The 12,129-nt window shown below is 37.5% G+C and overlaps 1 protein-coding gene across 1 annotated transcript in view; it reads right to left on the bottom strand.

The window, feature by feature from the left end:
- The window catches only part of DNAH7 (dynein axonemal heavy chain 7), a 224,376-nt gene that overhangs the window by 136,672 nt on the left and 75,575 nt on the right, over positions 1-12,129 (bottom strand). The window contains exons 22-25 of the mRNA XM_058548598.1: positions 11,381-11,521; positions 7,644-7,856; positions 4,353-4,462; positions 321-489 (exon numbers count right to left, since the gene is read on the bottom strand). Coding sequence (XP_058404581.1) covers positions 321-489; positions 4,353-4,462; positions 7,644-7,856; positions 11,381-11,521 — 633 coding nt within the window. The remainder of the gene's footprint in view (positions 1-320; positions 490-4,352; positions 4,463-7,643; positions 7,857-11,380; positions 11,522-12,129) is intronic.

A 12,129-nucleotide genomic window follows, 5' to 3' on the forward strand; every position in this document is an offset into this window, starting at 1 on the left:
GGTTAAAGAAGGCTTTATATTCCCACAATCTTTATACCATGTAGTGGTTCTCGAACTTTAAGCTGCCCCAGTGCATTGGAGGGACATCACTCATTCCTGTCAGTGATATTGACCCATTATAACAGGGACTGGAGAGGGAGGTAGAGCTCCTTCTCAAATAAGCTTTTGATATAACCCTACTGCCCTTGAGAATTATTGAGATAGTACTTTAATTTTAACTTAAACTACAGTAAGTCTTTTACTTGCATTAGTTTCATTATAAATAATCTTCTTCTCTGACCAGTTATCATATTGTAAAGAAATGAGGAGTCAATTCAAACCTTAAAGAATTTTCCTAAAGCCAGATAATCCAATCCATCAGAGCAGTTGAAAACAACACATTGTTTGGCTACAGCTTTTGCTAAATCTTTGGTAGTTTCAGTCTTTCCAGTGCCAGCTGGCCCCTCAGGTGCTCCTCCAAGGTGCAGGTGAAGGGCTCCAAATAAGGTTCTGAAACACAAGAAAAAAACAATTTTTGTAGAGTAATGTGATTTTTTTCATATACATTCTGAAAGAAGGAAAAGTTTAACCCGAAAGCCAAATTTTCCACTTCCTCTTCAATAATTTCTTCCTTCTCACTAACCTCTGAAAATCTTTGACTGTGCATTACTTTGTCTTTTATTATATTTTACTTCTGAAAAGCTGTATATATGACAAAATCAGAACAAATTCATGTTTGAAATTCAATGCTGACTTATGGTCACTACGGAGAATTCAGCTAATCCTGAACGACCAAATCTCCCTCCTGCAAGCATATGTAAATGCTACATAAAGGAAAACAGTTTTTGAAATACATGGCCATTTTTGAAAGAATGAAAAGGAAATTACCAATGAAGAGGGAATGCAAAGGTGGAAAAGTAACTAAGTGCTCCAGTGTAGAGGTGCATATTGTTTTGGGATCTGCATATAAACACAAGTTTATTTATGGCCACACAGAAACAGAAAATAACTTCTTAGAACTGAGCAAGGTGAGGAGCTGGATGGATTCACCTCTATAAACCTAGAAGCCTTTAAAGGTTGCCTTGTCTCTAAATGGGAACTAAAATTACTCCAGCAACCGACTCAAGAGAGATAAAGAAGAGTCAACTACGGAAGAGACAGGAAGCTTACCCTTCATGCAGGGCCCAATGAGAAGCCTACATCATTCATAGGGGTGGGGTCCAAATTCCACTACCCATGGGCACACGAACCCAGACTGAGAAATTAACATTAAAATTTTGTTCTGGACCCGAGAAAAGCCTAGAGCCCTTCTCAGAGATAAATGTGAAACGGTTCCACAGGCACACCTCCACAGCTGAGAACATGTAAGACTGTATGGAGAAACAACCCTACTAAAATGAGCTCACAGTTAAAACTGGAGGGAGAGAGATCAGACTTAGGAGTCAGACTTGCAGTGGCAAAGGCAGATAGACAAAGGTCTGGGGGGTTACTACATACATGGCACTCTGCCTTCTTTGGTATCCTGGTGGTTTGTTCAATGAGATTTTAAATGAAAAGCAATAGACATCAGAAAATTGTGAGGAAAAAAAGTCAAAAAAAGAGACAACTTGAAATCTAGCAAAGAAAAATATAATCATTGAACTTTTAAAAACTGAATGAACACATTAAATAGCAGAATAAACATAAAGAAACAGAAGTATGCACTAGAAGATAAATATGAGGAAATCACCTGGGGAGATACAGAGACCAAATAGAATAAAAGTTAAAAGACATAGAAGAAAGAAGGAAGAGAATGGGGAAAAGGCAAAGTTTAAAAGGCAATGCTGAGAATTTTCCAGAACTGAAGAAAGACATGAACTGAAAAAGTCCCAAGTAGGATAAAATAAAAACTCATCCACATTTAGTAACATTACAGTGAACATCAACAATAAAGAGAAAGTCTTAGAAACTACAATAGAGAAAATTACCTACAAAGGAATAATAATTAGAATAACAGTAGCAATGAATGCCAGCAGAATAATATCTTTGGAGAGCTGAGGGAAAATTACGGTTCATCTACAGTTCTATACCTAGCTAACCTATCATTTAATAATTGAGTGAAGACCAAAAAGAAGAGAGACATGTTTACACAAAGACTGATAGATCTCACTACTTGCAGAGCCTTGCTGAAACAATTACTCGAAGATGTTGCCTAGTAAGGAGAAAAAATAAACCAAAAATAAGGCAAAGGAAGAAACAATAGTGAGTAAAGACAATGATAAAATTTTTGGTAAACCCATATAAATACTAGTCGTAAGAATATGCAACAGTATCTAAATAGAGTTCTTTCTGTCTTCGAATTTTGACTAAACTCCAAGCTGAGAGCAATGTATGCCAGATCATCTCATCTCATAGATAGTGAGATTGGTCACCTAGCATCAGGGCATGTAGAATTGGCTAGGAAGACTGTAAATGAGAGGCCAGGAGCGAGGATTCTGCTGGGAAGAGCTGTTGGCGTGCTGTGGATTTCCCCTCCCTCTGTATGGAGGAAGAGAGAGCAGCATTTGTCCCTCTCCCAAGCTAACTGAGGGGGCTTTAGGGAACTACTCGGAAAGCTTGGCACATTGGCCTCTGGAGTATGTGGAACACAGGAACTGGGAGCTGATTCACAACTTAAAATATTGAAAGTCAAGAGAATGCCTGCAGCTTCTCCCGACGGCAGAGCGGGGGAAAACAGGGACAGTGAGAGAGGTGTACTCCTACTGCTGGCAAAACAAACGCGGGTGTCTCCTCTGACCAGATCCAGATCCCACCGGGAGGGAGCCAGATCTGAGTCATGCGGAATGACTGCGCAGGGACCCTGCGAACGAGGCCCACCTAGAATCAGAGAAGACCCCAAGAAGAGGGCTCGGCGTGTGGTGGACCTCAGACAGAGGTTGAAGGAAGAGTCACCAACCACCAGCCAGAGAAGGCATTTTCCACAGGGGGGAGAATCCAGTGACCGGGGCTCCAAAGAACCCACATAAACATCCCCTGGGAGATCTGGCCCTTCTGGGCTTGTGCCCTCACTGAGGGCACTAAACAGCCGAGAGATAGCTGTCACAAAAGACACTTGTCACATATAACCTACCACTCCCTTTCCGTCTCCCCTCCTCCACCAACCACCAACACTGGAGGAGCCAAAAAAATAAGCTATTGAGGGATGGATGCGGAAGACAGGGATAAAAATGACCAAAGATTGAGCACGTTTACCTTCCCAAATGCAGGCCCTGAGCTTGAGTCAGGCTCCAGCTGGGGGAGAAGGGAAGTTGCAAATTGGATGAAAGATATTAACTTTGATATTAGACTTAAGCGGACTTTTTTTTTTCTGGTGAGGGAGATGGGCCCTGAGCTACCATCTGTCGCCAGTCTTCCTCTATTTCGTATGTGGGATGCCACCACAGCATGGCTGGATGAGTGGTGTGTAGGTCCACGCCGGTGAACCCTGGGCGCCGAATCGGAGCGTGTGAACTTAACCACTATGCCACTGGGCTGGCCCCTTAAGTGGACTTTTAACATCTGAATAAAATAACACTGTTCATTAATATCTTAGAGAAACCAGACAGACTAGAGAATCTATCCTAGATTTCATCCAGGAATGGGGAAAAATATTATAGAGTAAGTTTAAAAGGACAGTGATAAGAAAGAATAAAATTGCTTTTGCTTGCATCCTGAGACTGGTTTAGTCAATAAACTAGGTAAAATGACTAATTTTTTGGAAGAAAACGAAAAAAAAAGTTTAATTTAGTATTTGACAATAATTTGGAATATGGGAGATGGTAACTTGGAGTTAAAGTAATTAAAGCCCTTTTATTATTCAGAAAGACGATAAAAAAATGTAACTGTAAATACCTATGAGAAATCTAATGGAGCCATCCAGCGGGCACACGTGTGGTGAAAGCTTACGGGAGAGTCCTTGGCTGCGGGTACAGATCTGGGGATCTTCAGGACGGCGGCTGTTAAAGCCTGAGAGTGGATGCAAACATTCAGGGAGCCGTGAAGCGTGAGACCAAACACCACATGAAAACAGAATTCTAGAAAATTCTGTATCAGGGAAAGGAACAGCATGCCTCAAATGATCCAAAAGGAAGAGTCAGAAAGTTCCAAGAAGAAAGGAGAAATGAACAATGTGAAAAACAGCAATGCACGATAATACTTAGAGCTCCAGAGCTGAAAGGAAGAAGCCAGCAGAGAAAGAAATTGAAGATCAAACTGAGAGGAGAATTAAACGTGCAGGAAAAGATAACATAGGATACGTTTACCAGGTGGAGGACAATTTGGTACTTTTAAAGAAATTAGTGGTCTAGGGGTGAGTTAGAGTGGTTTCCAATAGATCCTTAAATTAATGAGTGTACCTGTAACATCGGTCAGTGAGGGGAGTAATAACCAGCCTAGGGGAATTACCCAGGTACTCATATCCATATCGTAAACCAGCATTGATCATCTTTGTTTCTAAATGATTTTCCTAGGATAAATCAGATAAAATGAAGTTAGCTTAAATAATAAAATTTTAGATAATATGAAATCTCAAGTTCTTTAATACATAATAGCCATGTTTAAACATGACCTTTAAAATTCACTTTTCAGACATCATTTAATTCAGTAGAAGAATTCAATATCTAATTTCCTTGGATAAGTAATTGAAGTCACTGGCTTCCATTTTTCCCATATACTATCTTTGGAAAATATATTTGTTTCTTATCTCTCCTATATTTTCTTTTCTTTCTTTCTTTCTTTTTTTTTTTACTAGCTAACACTTTTTTTTTAAATTAAGGTAAAATTGACATACACTATATCAGTTTAAGGTGTACAATATAATAATTCAATATTTGTGTATATTGCAAAATGATCACCACAATAAGTCTAGTTAACATCCATCACCATAGATAGTTACAGATTTTTATTTCTTGTGATAAGAACTTTTAAGATCTACTGTCTCAGCAACTTTCAAATATGCAATACAGTATTATTAACTATAGTCGCCATGCTTTACATTACATCTCCATGACTTATTTTATAACTGGAAGTTTGTACCTTTTGACTCTCTTCACTCATTTCTCCTCACTCTCATCCTCCCCACCTCCCCCAGCCTCTGGCAATCACCAATCTGTTCTCTGTATCTATGAGCTTGTTTTTTTTTTTTTTTTAGATCCCACATACAAGTGAGATCATATAGTATTTGTCTTTCTCTGTGTGACTTATTTCACTTAGCATAATGTCCTCAAGACCCACCCATGTTGTTGCAAATATGGCAAGATTTCATTTTTTATGGCTGAATAATATTCCATTGTGTGTATATACCACATTTTTTTTATCCATCCATTGATGGACATTTAGGTTGTTTCCATATCTTGGCTATTGTGAATAATTCTGCAATGAACATGTGAGTACATATATCTTTTCAAGTTAATGTTTTTGTTTTCTTTGGATAAATACCCAGAGGTAGAATTGTTGGATCATACGGTAGTTCTATTTTTCATTTTTTGAAGACCATCCATACTGTTTTCTGTAGTGGCTGCACCAATTTACATTCTCGCGGACAGTGCACAAGGGTTCCCTTTTCTCCACATCCTCACCAGCAATTATCTCTTGTCTTTTTGATAATAGCCATTCTAACATGTGTTAGGTGATATCTCATTGTAATTCTGATTTGCGTTTCCCTGATAATTAGTGATGCTAAACATCTTTTCATGTACCTGTTTGCCATCTGTATGACTTGTTTGGGAAAAAGTCTATTCAAATCCTCTGCCCATTTTTAAATCAGATTTTTCGTTTTTTTTTTTTTTTTTTTTTTCCCGCTATGGAGCTGTATGAGTTCTTTATATATTTTGGATATTAACCCTTATCAGATATATGATTTGCAAATGTTTTCTCCCACTCAGTAGGTTGCCTTTTCATTTTGCTGATGGTTTCCTTTGCTGTGTAGAAGCTTTTTAGTTTGATACAGTCCCACTTGTTTATTTTTGCTTTTGCTATCTTTGTTTTGGTGCCAAATCCAAAAAATCATTGCCAAGATTGATGTCAAGGAGCTTAGCACCTATGTTTTCTTCCAAGAGTTTTATGGTTTCAGGTCTTACATTCAAGTCTTTAATCCATTTTGAGTGAATATTTGTGTGTGGTAGAACATAGTGGTCCACTTTCATTCTTTTGCATGTGGTTATCCAGTTTTCCCAACACCATTTATTGAAGACTGTCCTTTCCCCAATGTATATTTTTGGATCCTTTGTCGTAAATTAATTGGCCATATATGTGTGGGTTTATTTCTGGGCTCTGTATTCTGTGTTCTATGTGTCTGTTTTCATGCCAATACCATGCTGTTTTCATTACTATAGCTTTGTAGCATGGCTTGAAATCAGGGAGTGTGATGCCTCCAGCTTTGCTCTTCTATATGAAGACTGCTTTGGCTATTTGGGGTCTTTTGTGGTTCCATACAAATTTTAGGATGGATTGTTCTATTTCTGTGAAAAATGCCATTGGAATTTTGATAGAGATTGCATTGAATCTGTAGATTGCTTTGGGCAGTGTGGACATTTTAACAATATTAATTCTTCCAATCAATGACCATGGAATATCTTTCCATTTATTTGTGTCTTCTTCAATTTATTTCATCAATATCTTCTAGTTTTCAGTACAAGTCTTTCACTTCCTTGGTTAAATTTATTCCTAGGTATTTTATTCTTTTTGATGCAATTGTAAATGAGATTATTTTCTTAATTTCTCTTTCTGATAGTTCATTATTCTCCTATATTTTCAATCATCTATTCAATTTGTTCTCACTATAGAGTGGATATTATAATTATCATCATTTTACAGATAAGGAAACTGATGCTTAAAGAGAGTAAGTAACTTGTCTGAGTCGTACATCTGGTAAAGGGAGGATCTGGCATGTAAAACAATGATTCCACAGACTGAGCTCCTAACCACTATACACACCGCCTCTCACATGGTTTTGCAGGTTTCTGGTTCTTGTTTCTCCTCTCCTCCCACCCTGTATCTCCCAAGCCTTTCACAAAAGCAAACATGACGAGAACTTTCAAGTCCATATCCAGTCATCAGCTCTCTCTTCCCACTCTCAACAGACCCGGCCTTGTCCACTGTACTAACTGTTCCTGCTCCTCCTGCCCTCTCAATGGTAGCTGCCATCACCATCCACCTGGATGCCCTGATAAAACCTTCCTTCCGGATCATGTTTCTAGTTCCTTCAGTTGATCAACAAAAGGGAACTTTAATCACTAAATCAGACTAAAACAGTCTGATTCATACATTCTTTAGATGTATCAGGAATCTAAAAACACAGTTTTAAACTGACTAGTTCCAACATTTTGTAGATTCAGCAAGCATAATGATTCATTTCAAATGAGTAGTTTTTTTATAATTACTCATAATTTGTGTGTGTCTATATATATATTTCTATATAACTATGCATTTTGATATGGATTTGGATATAGATATAATTTTTGTACGGATGATATAGATATAGTTTTTGGCTGCCTTAATCTTCAATCTGGAGAATGCTTGTTTGGGTATAGTCAGCGATCAGCAAAAAATCCTATATTACTGATTCTATCCCATGTGAGCAAGCCAGCACAAATTAAAAAGCTCTGAGCTGAAATTGCTGTGTAATAACATTCAGTGATATCACTTACTTGCCAATAGTACCTAAGCTGACTTAACCATTCGAAATCAGCGTCATCATTAACTTTTTTGTTAACAAGTGATGTGAGGACATCTCTAGCATGGACATCCAGCACCACGAGGGCTCCCAGAGTAACACGATTCTGCTTGGACAATTTGCCACGGACCAAGGTAACAATATCATCAATTTGTCTGTTACATTTTTCCAAGTATTGCTCAAGAGCCTGAAAGAAAATAAGATACGGTTACTCAATGTGATCAGAATCCTTTTGAACAAAACCGTCTTGAACTAGCATGTATACAGAGTAGTCTCTTCATTTTTATCAGTTTTCCATAGGATATAAAAATAATCAGTTTTTCTTATTACAAAGGTATTAGGTGGACAAACCCAATCTGGCCAGATACAGTGGACATACATGGTTTGTGTCTATCCAACATCCTTTCCTCTCCTATTTCTACTCCTCTAAGCTCTGTGGTTCTGGTGAGCTGTCAATCATATTGCCCCATCTCCATGGCAACATGAAGGAGGGGATGTGTGACCCAACCAGAGCCAATCATAGTTCTTCCCAGGGACTGCTATACAGATAGAGAAAAAAGTGCCTTTCACTAGGCTTGGTAGAGCCTCTGAGTATGCCAATCTGAACTACTGCAAGCCTCCACCCCCACTGCAGAATAAAGCCTGCCAGAGACCAGTAGAGATGAAAGACAGACAATGAAAGAGAAACTGCAGCAGCAAGGAAGCCCTAAGAGCCTGATTCTGACTCTCCTCCTTGGATCCCAAGAGTCCTTCTAGTGCTCTTGTGTAAGCTTTCTGAGTAGGATCTGTGTCACTCGAAATGTAATGATTCTAATAAACAAAACATCTAACATTTTAGTTGATGGTGAGCTAATGCCAGTTCTAAGGACCAGGCTTGCTTCAGGATTTCTTTTCTGGTGGGTAAATCTAATTAGTAAGGTAAAAAAGAGAACAAGGTTTATGAAAATCAAATTAGAATCAATGAAAACTGCTATGCTTAAGGGAAGTGTCGATATGCTCCAGCAGGCTGATGTGGTCGCCTTCTTCACTCTGATAATATTTAATAAACATTGTGCACCAATGGGTTTATTTTACTCCTTTAGGGCCAGGTAAGGACAGCAATGAAACTAAAAGTGAGGACCAAGAATGAGAAAAAGTTTAAAGGATAGAGTTGAGGATTGAGAATTGTTTCTCTAAGGGACACTTTTCTTATTCCTTAAAATATTTTAGCTTTTTTTTAATTTTATTTTTAAGGAAGTCATGTTTTTCAAAGGTTTGGTGCTTGAACACTATTTCCTTTATATTATTTACATGATTAATTACCATTAATTTGCTTCTTAAGTAGTGAAAAATAAACTTCTGTCCCACTCATGTTTAAATAACCTTACGGTTATTATGGTGTTTAAATTCTTGGAGCCAATTAGTGAATTTAAGTATATTGAATATATAAATCGGTAAAAACAGTTTTGATTCTAGGAACACAAGCTACGCCAGTTGGTGCATCTTAGTTTCCTCTTCAGTAAAAGTCAAGATCTCTGAGAGTCTTACCAGTTCTCACATTCTGTAGGTCAAAACAAGATATAAAGTAAAAATTTAATGTTTGGACCTGACAGTACAAATTATATGTCCATTAGAATTTCTTACTATTTACACTAGTAGGATGTATTTTCCTATACTAGAAAAACAGATTTGGAACTAAAATTTAGCTTCAAACTTGTGATAAACTGAGTTCTTTAGGAACTATATTATACAAATAATGAGAATTCAGATTAGCTAGGCTGAAAAAATCATGATATTAATAGTTTTTTTGTTACGTTTTATTCCTTGTAAACCATTCTGTACAGTGAGCTAATGAATCTGAAGGTAACAACTATTATATTCAGTCAAAATAAACCTTATCTGTAATCAAATATTTTTATCATACTTAGATCCTTCCACATATATACAATGATATACTGACTCAAAATCACATCAATATTTGCAATATTCCAAGCTATGTGACAGCGGTGATTCTTTCATTCATTTTTTAGCCCCTGTAATGCTTCATATGGAGTAGTTCCACAATCAACATTCACTGAATAAATAAATGGAAACACAGATCCTGAGATGAACAGCTCCTCTGGGAGTGTGACAGTATAACATGTTGCTATTATAGGATGGATTCCCATTTTGGCTTTCTCTATGAATGCCTCTATACCTGCACCATATTACGTGATTTGAAAAGAAATTGAATAGACTAATAAAGGAATAGTAAATAAATAACTCCATCTCAGTGTCAGTGGATACTGTTGTAAACCAAAAAAACTATTTGTATCTGTATGCAATATGGCAAGAATTATAGGCAGATAGTTTTGAGCAGAGGATACATTGAAATGGGAGTGACCTAAATTGTATGTCCCTTGAGATTCAAATTATGCTTGAGAGATAAGTGGAAGCATGAAAGGACTGTAATTTACACTTTGATGATCTACCTCAACTCCCGCCTTTCCCAGCCTGCTTGGAGTAGGACCAGAGAAAAATGTGGTTTTGACAGAAACGTAGAGGTTTGATAAACACCACATTTAAACTGAAGAAATTGGGAAGATGTCTACAAATTTGTCTGATTTGCTCACATTTGCTTCTTTGTTCCCTCCAGACTATTTCCTCACATCGGTGAGTGATAAAGTTGGTATGGTGGTTTGGGGGGCCAGCAGGCAAGAAGGGAGATTCAGGAGGCTACATGTCCCCCAGTAGCCCACACTGGCAATGGAGGAATCCCCCTGTCTGGGGAGGTTGGTGAGTGGTAGCTTAAAAATGAAATGACAAGATGAATTCTCTGGACCCACTGAGGAAAAAAGCACAGGGGTCCAGACAGCCAAGAGCCCAGAAGTAACTCCAAGGGCTTACGGCTGTTAGGGAAACCCTCATTCCCCAGTGCTCTGGTGTCCATGAAGAAAGACTCTTTCCTGAAAATCCTCGACTTCCTGCCCTATGCCCTTATCCCTTCCCATAGAGGAGTAAGCAGTGACCTGCTGGTAAGCTGCAGTAAACTAAGCATGTGTCACTCAGCTCCTTCCTCTTTGGGATCTGCCTGCTTACAGAGCATACGAGTCTCTCTCAAACCCCAACACTCACCACTGTTCAACAACACCTTAGAGTTAAAGACGATAATATTGAATTCCATGTCAAAAATATATTTAAAACTCATGGCTTTAAACAAAAGATCTACAATTGCTAGATTCCAATTGGTTCCTTGGTCAAGTGAAAGTTGACCTGCTTGAAATCCTATCTCAAGGATAGGAATGTTGCATTGAATGTACTTTCTGTTTTTAATTAATAATGGCAATCCAATTAATAATATTATTAAATTCATATATCTAATATATTAGAATATTTAAACTTAAGTATCTTCAAAATGTTAACAACTATTTATTCAAAATCACTACACTAAAAATAAAAATAGTCAAAATAAGTCAACTGATACCTGGCCTTCATAGGGTAGTTTTACTCAAGGCATAAAAGAGAATTATATTATATTCTTTCCTCCTAATCTTCCTGAGTTTAGGAAGTTTCTCAGTCCTATTATCATTCTGTTTTTAAAAGCACAAAAATGTATATAATAACAAGATTGAGGCTCAAGTACTCCTGACTTTTTGAGTGGATTGTCTTTGTTTTATTTTTTAGAATAAGTGTATTCTGGCAATAATAACTATTGAAAAAATGCTGGAAAACATGGGGGTAATAAAAGCTTACCTCTTGCCCCTTTGAAATAGCTGTTTGTACTTCTGTTGTCCAAAAGGTTTGAGATACACAGAGAACTGTCTGTCCAGGCCAATCCTTTACCCAGTCAATTCGTTCATATTGTGTATAGGCAAAAATTGCAATTCCAATTACCTGATTGAAAAGGAAAATGCTACAGATGAACAGTTTCACACTTTACTTGAATGAGCTGTACAATGAAGAGCTAAACTCCTAAACAGATGAACTCATAATGCTCAACCTTTTACAACATCTTAGCCAATTATGGAGATTCGAAGCAAGTGATGAGACTATTTAAATTCAAGTTTATTCATATACCTGTAAGTAAAACAAATATATTACATAGCATTTTATTTTGCTGATACACAACCAATTTGTGTGAACCACATTATATCAAATATTTATTTGACCAACTGTAGCCAAAGACATCCTAGATACATTTGGATTGAACAAGCACAAGCAATTTTATTGCAAAACGTAAATTCAAATAATTCTAAAATGGGATTCATCGAATTCATAGATAATAATTTTCTCTGAAGCTAATCAGATCTCCACTTAGCCATCTGTACGTGTACATGCACACTCAGGCAATTCCTCTGAAGCTCCCCCTGTGTTTCCAGACCTCACTGCCTCTCATCCTATAGTTTGATGCCCAAGGCAGTGATGACAGGGATGGATGTATAATTCATTCACAGAGAGTTGAGAGCTGTAAGTCAGGAAGTCTAATTCATGTACTTTGCTAC

Source organism: Diceros bicornis, chromosome 10 (assembly GCF_020826845.1).
Source record: "Diceros bicornis minor isolate mBicDic1 chromosome 10, mDicBic1.mat.cur, whole genome shotgun sequence".
In the NCBI taxonomy this organism is placed as follows: Eukaryota; Metazoa; Chordata; class Mammalia; order Perissodactyla; family Rhinocerotidae; genus Diceros; species Diceros bicornis.